Raw genomic sequence first — 18312 nt, forward strand, 5'->3', positions numbered from 1 at the left:
ATGGCATTTGGTCATGTCAACAACAAAAAAGAGCCCAGAACCAACCCCACAGAGAGAGAGAGATACTGCCCATCTTTTGCAAAACAAGGAATATCAGGTAGTTGAAAGCCAATAAGGAACTGTGATGAATCCAATGTGTTCCTTTGAGAAAGATTATAGGGGTGGGAGTGGGCAGGTAGCAAGAAACTTCATATTAAAAGTCAGAAACTGCTGTTAGCACATGTATCCTAACAACCTTATCCATAGTGCTTCTGTTTAATTCTTCCTTTGTTCCTCTCAGTAGTACAGTTAAGCACAGTCTTAATTCTGAATTGCCTCTTCTTGTTGCAAAGATGACCAGAGGATGCCACTTTCATTGCACGCCGACTTTCTAAATTACTAAAATCAGCTTTGCTGTATGTGTGAACCAAAACCCAATATTCTTACTGTATTTTTTTGAAGAAAAAAAAATCTGTTGAAAGGAGTGCTGATCTGGGATATGAGAGACTCAGAACTGAATCTCTTACTTTTTATGATTCAGTAGAAAAGTTCATCCTTGAATAGTATTCACTTGAGCACACTGAGAGAAGAAATGTACCCTTTGTCCCATCGTGATGAAAAACATTGCGCACAGTACCTGACCTTTTTTCTGAATACTGCTTTACCAGGAAACAGAAATCCAAGGCAACACTGCCCACAGCAAGGGGGTTGGAACTGGATGATCTTTATGGTTCCTTCCAACCCAAACCATCCACAGATTCTATGAACTTCTCCCATAAGGTTTTTAAGAACTAATACCCATGTTAACATGGCAATCTCTGGCTATTTGAACAGTGATATGTGGGCAAAATCATCTGTCCATTGGAGTCTTGATGCTTCCCCTGTCCTCAGCCTTTTCCCTCTATCATTAAAAGTGAGAGAATCACTGATTTGGGGTTTGTAACAGAGGGAAGTGTGCTTGACTGCTGCCTTTGGTAGCACTGTGACCTTACCTGCATTACCTGAGATTGTTGGGCTCGTACTGGACAGTAGCTGTCATAAGCCTAACAAAAGTACTTAACATTTTATAAATTTGCTGAATTATACACTAATTGCTTCATATATAGTTTCTGTGTAAGATTTCGGTGAACTAAACTACGTGGAAGGCTTTAAATGCCTGTATTATTCTGCTGTTAGGGTCATAGGGAACAAAGATAATGAGATGGTTCTATTTACTAAAACCTTTAACTCATACTAAGTGGTAGATTTACTTCAAAATAGCCAGAAGAATTTATTTCCTACTAATAAAAAAAAGAAGCATTTAAAGTATTTTTTCTGCAGAATTCACCAGAGATGTTGCTAAAGTGAAATACAAAACTTAACTAGAAAGCATCCTAAGAAGCATTTGGAAAATAGCTTGGCAGAGCAAAGTAGCACTTGCTTTCCTATTTTCTTCTTCCACTTTAGGCAGGGGGAGGAGGCAGTGGGTTTATTTATACTGTTGTATTGACAGCCAGTGTTCAGTTGTGTGTAAGCTGGTCTTGGATTTTACATTGTGCAGAGGTTCGTGTATGTAAAAGGTACATTCACTTAGCCAACCTAAAGCTAAAGATGAATTTGTGTTGCAGGCATGGGACATAACATCTTTCTTCATAAAAGGATTGCCTCAAATATAGATTTTTTTTTTAATCTAGACGTAACTATACTAATGCAATAGCATTTTTATGTGATAGATTCATCAAAAGTCTGTCAGTGCCATACAGTGTTTCATTAGAAGCAAGACCTTCAGGAGGCCTGCAAAGATCTGTCCTATATTTTTGGAGGAAGAAAAAAAAAAAGTCCCTTTAAAGAGAAGAGCTTCCTTTTGATTTACCCATCATTTTTGTCGCAGTTTTTTTAGTCTCACATTATCCCACCTGTCAGCAGTACAGATTTGCATGACTGAGTTGATGCAGATCTATAATGTAATAGTTTGTGACCAATGGATTCACAAAAGCAAAAATTGAATAGAAATGTTAAGGTATGTAAAAATTTACAGTCCTCATCATACATACGTTGGCATAAACAAGGAAGCTTACCCCTTTCTTCATATTTCCAGAGGCACATATACGCATGTGTGCATGTTGAAAACAAATAGCTAAATTGCAGTGCTGCCTCTATTTTTTCAAATCCCTGCCTTCCCAAACTAGTGGTCTTTGCTCCATTTTGAGAGAACTCTTTGTTTCCATTTGTGTATTTGCAGCTTTTGATTTCAATCATGTGTAAAGAGTTTGTTATGTGAATGTATACCCATATTACCTGGCAGAAGTTATAGAAAACATTATTGTTTGCTGCTGTCTTTGAAGGGTGTTAGAGAGATTGTAAACCTGCTAGATTGGAAAGGAAGGGAGGGAAAGAAAATACGTTTACTGTTGTTTCTTTCAAGCTCTTAATTTCTTTGTTGACAGGAGCAACTAGAAATGAGTGTCAGGCTTTGAGAAACTATGGAAAAGTCCCTGTTAAGCAAATCTCCCCACCTCCCTCCATAATGTTCAGTATTCAAACTGCATCAGCAAACCACGTGTGTGGTAATATTCACATTTTTTATAGGGAGCTTCCCAAAAACCTCAGACAACTGTAGAATACTAAAGCAAGTGATTATCAGTTTTCTTTCCCGTAAAATTAATATTTTCCTACAATTTCAGAGTGCACCTGAGTGAGCCCATTATTCCTGATATTATAGAAGGTGACAATTGAAAGCAAATTGTATTGACAGACCCTTATTGAACAAAATTGCTCAACAAGAACCATCAAGGAGCAATTATGCATATTGAAACTCAACTATAATTTTATGGTACTCCAGTAATGAGAAAAGTAACCGTTAATTTTTTTTTTTTTTTTTAGTTAATGCATTTTTCCCTACTCTGGATTCTGGTACCAAAGCTGCTGTATTTTTTGTTGAACGAAAATTGCTAAACCTTTCTTGCTGACTAACAAATTGATTCTTTTATTGCATTCTCTTGAATATCTGAGCCAACTGGCTCTTCCAGTTTTTTCTTTCCAACCTAAGTGCTATTTCACTGGCATGTCTAGCCTATAAACCCTATACATAATGGCATGCATTTTTTGAGTACAGATGCTCAAGCTGAGAATGTATGTGGACTTTACCATTAGGGAGGCAAGAAGTACTTCACAGCCAAAATATGGATTATCAGTGAGTAACATAAATAGTATGATAGTGTTTCGGTTTATTAACATTTAACTTGAACTATAGAGCAGGGATTGAGCTCTGAGTGTAGGACATGATAAAAGGAGGTCTCCATTCTCCACCCTTGCTAAATAGCTCATTTGATGCCCAGACATTATCAGGAACAGTTCCAAGTATTTTAGTCCTAGAAGAAGTTCTGGAAAATATTACTGAAACCTCTTTCAATTCAGTATAAAGTGGTCCTTAAAAAGCTTGGAGATGTCAGAATTGTTCCAGGGTGCATGAAGGTTTTAAAAAATAGTGTAAGACTCTCCAATAAGGTGCTTAGATATACTTAGTTCATGTGGCATCTTTTAGAGCTGTTATTCAAATGTGCTGGCTCCTACTTTCCTCCCTGCACCTCCAAGTTCTAATAAGACATCTCACCCTAATGCTGAAGGTTTGTCTTTTTCATTTATGTTTTTAATGTTCATGTAAACATAAGCAGCAGGAATGAAACAAGTACATAACTCAATATAAGGAAACTTGAAGACTTTTTTTTTTCTGGAGTTATATGGCTGCAAAGTATAAATGCAGGGAAAAAAAAATCAAAATTTGAGCCAGTTATAATTTTAGCCACTATTTCTCCCTTATGTACCCATTTCCAACTAATGAAATACTGCTATTTGTTCTGTTTTTACCATCTGCTGCATTCCTTTTGCTTCTCTCATGAAAAGAGAAGAACAAGAAAACAAGAAAACAAATCATGGGAACAATGCAGCTGCTTTCTTTTTACAGTTCCATTTTCTTTCCTCAAAACCTTTCAGAATGTCTTCCGTAGGCACACGAGAGGAGTGAATTAGGAGGAATTAGAGGCTGCAGAAGCTGGGGGCTGCTAAAACTTCTTTTGTCCACAGCAAATTCTCCTGTTGTTGTGTGAGAACTGGAAGAACTGTCTGACGCACTTCGGGTAGTGAGTGTAAAAAACCATACAGTGGATTTTGTGGTAGTGAGTGTAAAATATACAATATAAAATTATAATATGCAATAATATACAATATAAAATTACAGAAAAACAGCTCAAAGGACAGTATTTTTAAATGGTGGTGATACAGTGGACACATGAATTCTGACCTGCAGAAGTGATGGAGCACTATTTTCTTACAAGAACTAGAGAGCAGATTCAAAGATTTTGCTCTGTAAGTGGAAGAACAAATATCCTATTTATGTTAAAAGATCTATTCCCATAATGGGAATGAAAGATTTAGTTAAAAGTAAAGACTGGAAATGAGCATGTACTAACTGCATTCTTTTTCGTGGATTAATCTTACATAAAACATTAATTAAAGCGGGCTTTGCTGCATTATTTAAAATGACAACAGGAGACAACAAGCTGAATATTTTGTCATTGATATGACACTTCAAATTCTCCTCCTTATTCATCACTCCACCACTCAATTAGATTACATGCTATCAAAATCTTCTGGAAAAAAATGAAGAGAACTAAAAACATGTACGCTGTGAATTTTAAATGCAATTGCTATTTTACATCATCCTGCATCACATGGCTTACTTATTTCCTTTTTTCCTTTTCTGCTTATAAAAAAATGTCAAGCGAAAAACACAAATCTGTAACATGAATTCTGAGGCAGCATGACACCAATACAGGATGTTTGGAATTTATGCTGGTTTTGTTTCATTGGCATCACAGTAGAGCCATGTGGGAGAATTCTAATGACAAACTTTCTCAGGGAAAAATGAATACTTTGTCAAAACCAGCCAGCCACCTGTCACCAGGTGATGTTTGCATCAAAACCACAAATAACCCCGGAACCTCCTACAGATTCATCTACATTCTGAGTAATGAAATCCGTGTTCCTTTTTCTGTACCAGGCAAAGCACTGATACTGCTCTCATGTGTTCGGTCCACCTTCCAAAGCTGCATGGAATCTGACAGGTCTGCCAGCGCTGCTCCCTTTGCATTGTGCAAGGAGAGGATGCTGCTTTTGCCAGTACCCCAGGCAGGTGTCTTTGGCAGGAAAAGTGGGGTAGTTAGAGTTGTACAGGAATTACAGAAACAATCAAAGTGGGTATGCTATCAAAATGTCATGTATAAATAGGATTATAGTTTCATACTGGTATGTTTAGTATGTAGTATGCATACTTTAAAAATCTTTTCTTGCAGTACTCCCCACTCCAGCACTTCTGGGTATCTGAAACTGCTGCAATAATGACTTGTTTTGCTGACTTGATCCTTGAATCCACTTTCAAACCTTTTTATATTTTGTCCCCCCCAACTCAACCATGAAGTTGAAGGTTCTCTTCTGGCAGTGTCTGCAGCTTTTAACTCCCAGGTGCTCATCTTTTATTCTGAAAAAAACTGACACCATTTTCAGTGCCCTTTTTCCATGCCCTCTCTTATATGGATCTTGACTGTAACATGAACTTGATTCTTATTCAGATACTGTCTGGTGCCTATGCCTGTTTCTATATGAAAACATTCCCCTGAGTTAGTCAAGTCTTTAAACTAGAGAGCTTCCCCAACTCCCGTCTTGTATTGCCGTCCACTTCTGTCCATCTTTAAACCTGTTCCTTGTAAGTTTGAAGGACCTTGTCCATGTTTCATCTGTGTAAGCAGTCATAAATATAGGAAAATAATTCAATGCCTTCCAGAATTGCATGACCCCTTGATAAAATACTCAGATATGTTTTCTCTCTCAGAGATTTCTATACCCCATCCTATCAATACTGATTCCAGTCCTTGTTCTGAGGATGAAGAATTCATCTTTCTCAGTATCGTGAAAGCAACATGGATTTTTGTAATCTAAGTAATATTTATATTCTTCTTCTCATTCTTCTTCTTTTTGCTAGTTTTTTGCTAGTTAGTTTGCCAGTATTATTTTTGTACTCCACTTTAAACCAAAAGCAGTATTCTGTGTTGTACAAGATTCAGCACAGACCTTAATCTTTTCAGGACTCAGATTGTACCACCGTATGTAATGGATAACATCTGCTCTTTGCTGCTAAAACACAAAACTAACAGCAACTGATGTCATCCATAGGCTTTTGTCTCTCCGGAGACTTTATTTTATGCCAGTCCTGTGCTGGTCACCATGCTCTGACCTTATGAAGATTATGCATCCCAGATCATGCTTTGTCATGTTTAGGTCATCAGAAGTAGAACCATGCTTTCAGTTTGCTTCCCAGATCTGGAACTGATGGAGTCCAGTGGCTATTCATATCAGCTTTCCTACTCTCTGCCCTTGGGATCAGTGGCTCTGTCTCTGGATAGAAATGTCCAATGTTAGATTCTCTCCTTGGGTGTACCAGAGCTGCACATCCCCACATCTCAACCACCATGCTTCTCCAGAGCTGACTGCTAGTCCCCTTCCTTCAACTGCGTACAGGGGAGCCTGTTCACAGAACACAAGTGCACAGTGGAATCACTGAAGTGTCTCTACAAGGTATTGAGCTGTGGATCAAGTACAGCATTGTGTGTTGGTAACCAAATGCAGCCTGGCAGAGGGATCTGTGCTCTATGGATGGAGAGGGCCACTTGATTTTCTGAACCTGTTTTTCTACCCCTTTGAAATCAGGTTGTGTCTTACCTTACATTTTCTGACACTTGATGTCCTTATCTTCATAAAATATTCATAAATCATTGTATGAAATTTGCAAACCTGTAGAAAAAGAATTGTTTACTGGGAAAAGAGTCTATGTATTACTATTTTAATGATAAATGTATCCACTAGAATGTGCTATGTAGCAGTTTTATATTACCATATCTTCAAGGAACCAAAACACTAGCTGAAACAGTTTGATCTACATATACTCCAAAGATAAATATTACACTGACTAAAAGTGTTATTGTGTGGACTGTATACTGTCACAGTCTAGCTAGGGACATGTAAATATCTTCAGTGAATATTGCAGCCAAATTACAATGGCTTTTGTCAAATACAGGTGTACTAAAAGATTCTTTGAGAAGTTAGTGTTAGGATCCAGAGTTAAGATTTTTGCTTAAGGCCATCAAGGGATGGAGCTGGGTTCAATTTTTGGTGTTTTGAAAGTTTACAGAATCTCCCATTCAGTTTATTTGAGATTTAGGTAGCATGGAAAAGGATTCAGTTTCAGCATGTGGGAAGCTAACCTCTACTTCTGTGACTGTATTTATTGTTCATCAGCATTACTGAATGCTTAATGATATGCAGATCTTCCAATACACAGTGACCTGTTTGAAGACAAAAAGCAGTTTATATTGGTGTGTTTGCTAAATCATGCCTTTCCTGTGATATCATGTGGAAGAGGTGATGTTGTATGTGTGTTCCTGAAATGACTCATTGCTATTAAGTAGTATTTTCATCAGGAATGATTCAGTGTGTTAAGGTATATCATTTCAAGTGATAAAAAGAAGATATCAAAAATTTAAAAACCCATAAACATTATTCAGTGAAAAATACTGAAATCTCTTTGTTTTGTGAGAGAACATAGAATTAAAAATTGATTTTGCAAAATAATTATGAAAATAATTTATGTTAGAGGATATGCATCTAATGTGCATAAAAGATCTAATGAGAGCCGATGAACCTCTAGGGTAAACTACAAAATAACTTCTGTAAAGTGAAGGGTGCCAAAGAATTACTAACAGGAAACCAGGAGCATAGTTTCGAAGTTCAATAGCTCCATTTATTATTCTCTTCAAATGTAATCTTTTCATAAAAATGTTTTATTTGTTGATTTACCCAAAAAGAGAAATTTCTGAGTAACTGAATCCTGAACGAATATGCCATCTGAAAGCCAGCTTTACATCCCCATTTATTGCAAGATGCCTCAGTCTGTAACACCTTAGAAATTACTACTTGCATGTAAAGGCAGGTTCTGCATATAATAAGATCCTCTAGCATTAGGCTGCCATTTGTTTTTCTCTAGACTATAGAATGTTCTTTTCATATGGAGATTTCAGTCCCTTGACAATAAGTAAATTGTAAATGTACGGGAATCTAGATCATTCATATGCTTGAAACTAAAGAGAGTAGGCTATACTACTAGTCAGCATAAGCGAAGTGAAGAAAGCATTAATTTTTAAAATTCTCTGATCTCTACAAGTTTAAAGTGTTGTAATGTTTAAGCTTATAGTGCAAAACCAGAGTTTAACCAACAGATGCAGACGAATATAAATAACTGAATTGGTAATAGATGTACGCTTGCAGGTGAGATCATTTGAAAAAAAAAAAAAGCTGATAATTCGGTAATTCTTCAATTTCAGGAAGGCTGTTGATAAAGACAAAGAATGCAGCTGAGAACTTTTGCACACACACTCAAAAATGGCTACTGTCTGAACATTATTAAGCACTGTTTTATTCACTGAGGACCTAAACATGAGAGTGAATACAGCAAGAACACCAGATTTTAGTAGAAGAAGTGAAATATTGTGAGGGATTCCAGAAAGACAAAAATAAGCCACATCAATGAGCATCGCCAGTACATGTGGAATTCAGTGCTGACATGCAGGGAAGAGAGCCTCTATGGAACTGCTTTAGCAGGTGCTCGGACTGGATGGTCTCCAGAGGTCCCTTCCAACCCCTACAGTTCTGTGATTCTGTGAACAGAGAAGCTGCTCATTCACTTTTTTAAATACAAGGTTAGCTGTATCTTACCTTTACCTTGTAAATACAAGGAGAGATTACTAGCTGTGGCTTATTGTATATTGTAGACAGTTAATTAACACTTCTACTATTAATCAAAGTAAAAAGAATGCTAGCATGTACAGTAATGGAAAATGGCACTGGAATCTTCATGATACCATTCTGTACTTTCTCACCTTGAATATTGTTTGTTTGTCATCACATTGTCCAAATAAAACATAATGGTAATTTAAAAGATGGGGAAAAAGCCCTGAAAGAGGTTTCTTCTGGATTTTAAAAATACTGGAACAGCTAATACTTACCATGAAAAGTGTAAAGTGAAAAGGGAGGACTTGTGTCTTCACCACTTGGAGCGGCACTGATTTCACATAAACCTCAAAAGGGACAGGCATTGTCAGGAAAAGAAAAGTTTGCCAATTTGAAACTTTCTGCTTCCTTCTCTATCTTATTAACATACATTGCATAGAGTAGAATGGCTCATTTGCATTAACAGTTCTAAAAGAGACCTCACGTTTCAGCCTGATTAGCGTTCCCATTGAGTATCTCCTATTATGCAGTTCCAGAGTGGTGGCTTAGTCCTGGGTATCAGCAGTGAAACAGTATTTAGTAGAGTGTCCAGATTAAAAGTTCATCTTTATATTTGGGTGTTTTCTTAAGAAATTAAAATAACTTGTAATTCAGTTTTAAAGAAGGCTGAATTTGGATATGATGCCATCCTGGAACCAAACAGGAAAGCTATTCTGGTTGAGCAAAACTTTTACTTGGGTAACATAATGTATATGCCTAAACAAATGTTCAAACATATGAACTCAGAAGTATGCTGGATTAAGGCAACATGCTCTCATATGTGCATGCATACATGCCCAATCTAGGAGGGCTTTTCTGTATTAACTCTATTTTTATGTCTATCTGTATGCCCCTGAATTGTTTAGATTTTTTTCTTTGAGAAGGAAAATCATGGCACTGAGTATATAGTTTTTTGGAGATAGCTTATGATTTTTTTCCTTGCCTCAAATATATTCCAAAGTATTACTGAAAGATACATTTATATCCAAAGTATATTTAAGTTAGATAGAGCTGTTCTCAGTGAGGGGTACAGCAAGAGCTGTTGTTTGGAAGTAGTGGGTACTTTTTTCATTGTTTCTGACATGGGAATACACCAGAGCAGATGATGCACACTCTGCTAATTCACTACCATTAAAAAAAAAAAAAGAAAAAAAGGAAAATAATTCTTAGAGAATAACACAAAGAATTGTGTTTGTAATATAAATGAGGATTTTGAAAATGGGTAACATATTTAAATAATGTGACTAATCTGTGCCTAACAGCTGGAAATATAAAAACCCCGTAATATGTCTGTAATCCTAATGTGTTTCTTTGCTGTTTTGCAGGCAGACCAGTAATGATTGTAGTTGAATACATGGAGAATGGATCCCTTGACTCCTTTCTGCGGGTGAGGTACCATTTTGTGATGGCATTTGAATAAGAAGTCATCCTAGGTTAAGGTTTTAAATCATTTATCATAAATTAACTTCTACATAATGTTATTCATGGAATTTTAGTGAAGAACAGGAGCATTTTCCCCAGGGTACATTTCTAAGGTACAGTGATACATTAGAGCATAGCTGGAAAAAAAGAAGATTTAAACTTAAGAGTATAATTGATTTCTTTTACAAGAGTAGCTCCCATATTTAGCAAAAGGTATTTTGATTAGTGTTATTGTGAAGGAAAAGATAAATTGAAGCACAAATACCTAGGCTTGTGGAAGCTGTTCACTTTGCTCAATCACCTTCAAAAACACTTTGTTATGTTTCTTTTGGTTGATGAGGTGTAGAATAGACTTTGTAATTGATTTATAATTATTTATGGCTACTTGCATTTAACAAATTGAATTAGAAAACAGTTCATGGGTGAAGTGTCCCAGCACTAATTAACCCCTAAAGGTCACAGACATTAAAGAAGAGCTACAGAAAGCATGAAGATATGTTGTTACATTTGTATTTATCTCTTCTTAGAAAAGTAGGAGGAAGGGGTGACCCCCTGACCTAAAATTGTCTTAAAATAATCTCTTTGTTGACACAACCATTGCAAATGCTATGGAGACCTAATGGCATAACAATGAATTATTTGACTGGCAAGTATTTCAGACTTGCCTTACAAAGTAAATGTCAGTCCTTACCAGCCTAATACCTTGCCACTGCCATCTTGCAGAATGCAAGGTGGGACTAAAGGCAAGGCCTGGGGTTGGATGAGGACTGTGGTTTTGTGGACCTGTTTGAAAGGGTGTCCCAAAATGCAAAGGAGAGATGTTCAACAAAGAGAAATTTAGATGATGATGATGATGGGGGATGCTATGGTAGTAGGAAGAAGGAAATTATAAGGGAAAACAGTGAATAAGCAGGAGGAAAAGAATATGGACACCTTAGAAAGGAAACTGATACAAAGGAGTGAAAGGGAGAGAAAGTCATGCAGAGAGCACTTATTTAACAGCAGTTAGGGAAAAGAGCTAGCTACAAGAAAAGAACAGCATCTGGAACAGAGGATACTACTTTGAAAGCACATCAGAACCATTATTTTAGATATTTCTATACATCGTTTTTCCACTCCTTTTGCTTTTGGTTGTTCCATTGTATTTTTCTCTCTTAGCATCCCTTGCTGTCCTCTTCACTGACTATCCTGAATAACATTTTGTTTTTCTCTGTCAAGACATATGACAGACGTCTATTTTGTTGCCAGAAACATACCAACAACACTGTTTCTGGTGAGAATTTGACAATCTGTCAAAATGAAGTTATTTTCTGGATGTAGTGTGGTATCGTCAACTTCTTATAGAAACTTCAAAAAAAATCAATCCCGTTGCCTTTCTGGCTCATCTCACTATCCATCTACAGAAGACAGACAGACTGCTGCTCATCTGAGGACCTGGGGCTTCCATGTTCTGTAATTTTACAGTGGTGACCCAGGAAAATTTGGCTCAGCCCTGAATTCTGCTCTTTGTGCATGCATTGTGTGTGTGTGTGCAAAATTTCGTGCAGGAGAATAAAATCAAATAACAAAATAATTGATTCCATAAAATTACCTTTCTCTGAGCTGCTCTATTATATCTATGCATGTTATTATTCACATTCATTAATTTATCAGAACAATTACTACTTATTGAGATACTTAAATATCAACTGACATCAGCAAAATTATGATGTAATTGTGAAGCAATACTTCTCACATTGCATAAGATATTGCAGGCAAAACTGCTGGGGGAAATGTGAGCTAATCATTTCTGCAGCTGGTTTCCATGTGTATTATTTTACAGTTCTAATTCACACTTCGGATAATGGTTTATTCTCCTAAAACGGTTTTTAAAAGGATTTTAGATAATATTCAGCATCCCAAAGCACTGTAGATATATTGTCAGCATTTCTGTTAATAATTACAAGAGCAAATGGCTTCAAAGTAACCTCTTTAAAAAGAAACCCAGCTGCTTCATTAATAATAGTTTTTTTCCTGCAGATGTAAGTCTACACTTTTAAAAGCTTTTGTGAAGATAGAAATAAGTGGAGAGGTTTTATCCTTAACAATCCTAGCAAAAGATAGTGCGTGAATGTAACAATTTTTACACACTGAGATTTGGAAGGGCTTATGATATTATCTATCTTCCTTATTGTTTAAAATAATTACTTGTTATAGTGCAAAGTCTTTTTACAGAGAGTCAGTGTGGAAAAAAAATAATTTCTTGCCATAAGAAAGACTTCCTCCATGCCACAACCTGCAGACATTAACTAGCACAGCCCTCCAATCTGTCATTTTCCCAAAGCATGCAAAAATGGGTCAATTACACTTTCCCAAAGGGAAGCCCTGTGAAATGAGCAGTCCAGAAGACTCATCATGGAAGAGATTTTGCAAGCAAGTTATGCCAGGAATCCTGAAATCCTAAGTAAAAGTCCCCTTGAACCTTATGCCTAAGCTCTTAGTAGGCTTCACTTCCTTACTTCCTTACTTCCTCACTTTACAGATATGTTGGGAAACATTGCATGCCTGGTAGCGCGTAGCTGACTTTTCTCAAAGATTTACGGTATGACCTTAGATAAGAAGTAAGCTGTGTATGTGTGGAATTTACTGCTTGTAGTGCTTTAATTAACAGCAGGTGCTGTGCTCTAAAACAGCCTGGGAAATGATATAGTTTTGAGACACTTTCTTGTGAGACACTTTTGATGTTTGTGGAACACCTATCTTGTTTGATATGTGTGGGGCACCTGTCTTGTAAACAAGTGTACTATATAAGAGAGGGCTGCTGCCCTAATAAAATGGAGCTGTTTGAACTCACACTGAGTTGCTGCTTCCCACGCGGGCTGGCGGGGGTTTGTCTTTTCCCTTTGCCGACTGTCGGGGTGACCCTGTGTCCAAGTGTTTTCCTACACAGATAGGGAAATAAAGCACCAAGATATTAAGTGATCTTCACAGTATTCTGCATGGCAGAGATCAGAAATTAAATCAGTTTCCCCGAATACTAGGCCAGGGTACACCCATCCATTCATCTTATTTAGTGCTATGTTTTGGTTTCGGTTATGCAGTCAAGGCTCCCCAACCAATGCCTTGCTTACTGATCTTTTTATGAATTAAACTGCAAGCTCAGCTAAATTTTGCCTTCCTCATCTCACAAAATATCCCATATTCTAAGCTGTTAACTTTGACCTTTTGGGTAAAAAAGTTGGCATGCATTTGCAGTACAAAGATGCTGTAGATATTTTCATTATAGGAAGACATCAGCTCATTAGAACCAATTCTGTGAGATGATGGCAGTTAACTACAGCAGATTGTGCACCACCAGAAATCCTAAATTGCTGGAGACACACGGCACCTAATTTCCCTCAAAAAAAACCAGCATTATTTTTGCAGTTATATAAAACTCATTATTGTAAGATGAACCTCGGTATCATTTTTTGCATGTAAGGTGGATACACAGAAGTTAATCATCCTATTGTCAGATAGGAATATTCTATGTGTGGGAAGAAAGGGGCTGAAATTTCATCAATTTCCTGTTCTGTTACCAACTTCTCATACACTATACTTCGGCTAGGACAGATGTCTTTATGTTTCTGTCACTTGCCTGTGTAATGGAGATCTTAGCAATCACTTATCCTCCAAGCATGTGAGGAAAATAAGAAACGTGAAAAGTTAAAAGCGCAGATATCAGAACTCATAGAAAGATGTACTCGGTAGTTAGGTAGGATAGTTGCAGTCAGACAAGTTTTCTCATGCTTGTTGATACAGTGTATAAAAATGACAAAGAGTCAAGAAATGCATAAATAAATAAATAGAAGCCTCAAAACTGTGGAACCTTTTTAATAAGCTGTGTGCTTTCATAGAATAATAGAATTATAGAATCTTACGATGTCTTGTGTTGGAAGGGACCTCAAAGCCCACCCAGCCCCAACCCCTTGCTGTGAGCAGGGCTGCCCCATACCAGCTCAGGCTGCCCAGGGCCCCATCCAACCCAACCTTGAGCTCCTCCAGGTGGGGCATCCACAGCTTCTCTGGGCAGCCTGTGCCAACTCCTCACTGCTCTTTCCAGGGATTCACCCTGGCCGTCCCTCTCCTGGGATTTAGAAGCTCCTGAGATTTTGCAGCATTTTCCCTTAACTGTTCCCTGAAGATATGAATGTTTAGGTTTCAAAGAAGGATGTTCTTCTCTTGCCCAGTTTTGTGAATCTCTGAGTTGTAGACAGAAGTGGTTCATTTACACTGGAAAATCAAAGGGTTTTCCTGCCTGCTTTTCTGTTACCATTTGCAGTACTAATGCTCCCCTTCCTATATGAAAACTGTCATATTTCCTTTCACTTAAGAAAATTAAAACACTCTTTAAAAGCCTAGATTTATTTGCAGGCATGCATAGAATGTTAAAATCTGTAACATATTTTCTTCTTCCAAAGAAAGTATTTTCTAAAGTTTCTATTCAAAAATAGGAAATGCTTAACTATTTCAAAACATTAATGGCAGCAGACTGTACAGCAAATGAGACCCAGAAATTCATCACCAAATTTTAATCCCCTGAGGCATGTCTAGCAGCAGCTAAGTGCAAAAATGTGTGAAAAATTATGTTACTAGAAGGAGATAATATTATGATATATTGCTCTTTGATGCAGTAATCGTTATGAAGTTATTCTCAGAGCAGCTTGCTATCAGGCTCACCGTTTTTTAACTAGAGTTTAGATGCTGCAGCAGACACCTTCCCTTAGTGAGACTGAGGGTAAGCAGGAAAAGAGAAAAATGAAGATTGGTAGAAAGTTCTATAAAATTGTGCTGTACGGTATATGTTGTAAATCCATCTAACATGGCCTCACTGGACAAAGTTAGCTTTGGGGAACAGAGGCCATATGGCCATTTCTAAGTTTGGTGGTTCCCCTTTTTATTTATCTGCATCCAGTGAGAAAACAACATTACAGCTCATAACTAACACTCCTTATTTTGCTTTCACACACAACATCCATGTGTCCTCTTATTTATTGGAGACATGTTCCTTTCCTGCTAGGGTAAAGGCAGCATTTTCATTTATTTTGCTTTCAAAAATTACTCTAGAAAGAAGAAAGCCTGCACTGGAGACTGCTGATATGGATATTTTTTTCTGAAGCAAAAGAAATCGAGCAATTAGAAACTGAGTTTGTGTAAATATGATACCTTAATAGTGAAATGGGAAGTAGTGAATATGTATGTGATCTAAGAAATAGTCAGTGATGCTACAGAGCTAACATTTGTTCTCAACCAGTGTTTCACCCTGTTAAAGGGAGGCAAAAACACAGTATTTCTGATACTGCTGTGACGAGTTCATTTGCAAACACTGGATTTTTTTAATCCCTGTAGATATTCTTCCTACTGAGCAACAGTGAATTTATTACAACAGTCTTGTATTTGAAGCCAAAAAGAATTTGTGGAATATGGAAACTTTCAGTGTGCTCTATCTTAGAGAATTTGTGGAAAATATGTAAGAAACTAGGAGATTATAACAGAGCCTGTATCGGCCACATATTAAAAAGAAGGGAAAGGAGAAACCAAGAAATTACAGGACAGTCAGCTTAATGTCAAACTGCTGCTCTAACGTTTTTAGGACAAATTATCAAAAAAAGTATTTATAAGCACCTTAAAGATAACAGTGTGATAAGTATGAGCTAACATGGATTTACCAAGAACAAATTATGTCAAACAGTCTGTTTTCCTTTTGTAATGGGGTACAGGCTCTGTGGATGTAGGAAAAGCAGTTGATCTTGCCTTTACTAATGCTTTAAAATTCTATCACGTGAGATCCTTTGTGCAGCTAGAGAAATGTGGTCTTGACAAAATTTCCGTAAGTGAATGCTGTACAGTACAGAGACAGTGGACTTCAGATGGAAAGTTATATGAAGAAGTGTTATTCTGCAGTTTATTCCCACATATTTTTATTAAGTTTCTGGATCCTAAAACTGTGATTAAACTTAAAAAATGTTCAGACAATGCAAAGCTGAGTAGGAAGGCAGTTAGACAGGAAGAGAAAGCTAGAATTTAAAATCATTACAACAAATTTAAGACATAATTTTGTAACTACTTGGTTTTAGAAACTAGTTGGAAATTAGTGAGGACAAGGTCAAGATACTTCACTGACACTGAAATAATCAGGTACAGAGTAGGAAACAGAGTATAACTGCTCAGAAAGAAGTTCACTGGAAGAAATAAATCTAGACATTGCATTAGGTCAGGGATATCACATTGCTGTGAAAATGGCAAATATCTCATTGCAGTCAAGAAACAGGAGCATCCCCTGCAAGGTTTGTGAGGTGGCCCTCCCTTTTCGCTTGACCTTAGTGAGGACTCATGGTACTACATCTCCTTTGGACCACAACCCTTCAGATACTTCAGGAACTGTATGAATTTTCTGGGCAGATTACACAACAAAATAAAAAAGGATAGATACTGAGAAAAAGAAGTTTGTGCACTGAACTTGGTTTTAGGCTGAACGAAAAGGCAAGAGAGATACCATTTATTTAAAAAGCAGTTGTGAAAAGGATTGAAATCTGTTCTCTGTGCTAGTAAAATGAAGGGATCTTATTTAAGATGGTCCTAGTATAGAATGGGTAGCGTAAGAAATACTGGCCCTAGTGGTCTTTAAGCACAGATTAGAAAAGCATCTCCAGAATGACACAAGGCAAGGGGGTGATCTTGATCCCCTTCAAAGTCCCTTCCAGCTCCAGCAGCTGTATTCCAGCGCACCCAAGTGGGCAGGGACACGTGGTTATGACAGGACAGCCCTTTCTTGTTATCATAGCTGGGAAAGGAAGGCGGGGTAACAGGTTACAAGGCCACTGTCACTGGTCCGACCAGATTTGAGTGTAGCTATCGCATCCTAAACTAAGCTTCAGAACAGCTCAGTCTTGCAATGTTTTTTTAATAATAAAAAATTTCCCACAAATGGGAGGAAGATATGCATCTACAGTGCCTTCTGATGGCAGTATAATAATTGATTGTCTTCAGTGAATGGAAAAAAGGGAAGCATCACTCTTATTTTTAAGAAAGGGAGAATGGAAGAACCAGGGAACTACAGGCCTGTGGGCCTCACCTCTGTGCCTAGGAAGATCATGGAGCAGATCCTCCTGGAAGCTATGTTAAGGCACATGCGAGATGTGGAGGTGATACAAGACAGCCAACACAGCTTCACTCAGGGTGCATTGTGCCTGATCAGTTCAGTGTCTTTCTATGATGGAGTGATGGCATCAGTGGACAAAGGAAGAGCAGCTAATATCATCTACCTGGACTTGTGCAAGGACATGGACATGGTCCTTCACCACATCCTTATCTCTAAATTAGAGAGACGTGAGTTTGAAGGGTGGACTATTTGGTGGCTTATAATCAGAAGGGGGGCCTGACTTTTGATCTGATAGTGATAGGACAAGGAGGAATGGCTTTAAACTAAAAGAGAGGAGATTTAGGTTAGATGTTAGGAAGAAATTCTGTACTCAGAGCTCAGTGAAGCACGAGCATAGGCTGCCCAGAGAAGCTGTGGATGCCCCATCTCTGGAGGTGCTCAAGGCTGGGTTGGATGGGGCCCTGGGCAGCCTGAGCTGGTAGGGGGCAGCTCTGCCCATGACAGGGGATTGGAGCTGGGTAGGCTTTAAGTTTCCTTCCTACCTAATCCATTCTATGATTCTATATTTTTAGTACTCTAAGAGATAATTAGATTCTTGTGGTGTAGGATCATTCGGTAGCATCTAAAATAAACTAAATCCATTTCAGTCTTATATATACTGTATTTAATGAAATCACTTGTTATTATTTGTATGGAATCCTAGTAGCCGTTAATTCAAGGTGAAATTGTTGATCTAATTCAGTTCCAATCTGAGTGCAATCCACAGGATAGTATAAAGCATGGATTTAACTTCCTGTTAATACCAAGTTTCAAATTGAATACTGGAAGATTTATCCCAGTAAAAAGCTACCATTTACTTTGGATCGTCAAATAGTAATAAGTACATAGCAAAAACTAGATCTTTCATATAGTGACCCATAGCAACCATCAGTGGT

General features: G+C 37.5%; 1 protein-coding gene across 10 annotated transcripts in view; it reads left to right on the top strand.

Annotated features, from left to right (window-relative positions):
- Nucleotides 1-18312, top strand: part of EPHA6 (EPH receptor A6) — a 510917-nt gene that overhangs the window by 411687 nt on the left and 80918 nt on the right. For all 10 annotated transcript variants that reach the window (XM_021401686.1, XM_021401644.1, XM_021401659.1 and 7 more), the window contains one exon: nt 10161-10222. In XM_021401686.1, the coding sequence (XP_021257361.1) occupies nt 10161-10222 (62 nt within the window). The remainder of the gene's footprint in view (nt 1-10160; nt 10223-18312) is intronic.

Source organism: Numida meleagris, chromosome 1 (genome assembly GCF_002078875.1).
Source record: "Numida meleagris isolate 19003 breed g44 Domestic line chromosome 1, NumMel1.0, whole genome shotgun sequence".
Classification (NCBI taxonomy): Eukaryota; Metazoa; Chordata; class Aves; order Galliformes; family Numididae; genus Numida; species Numida meleagris.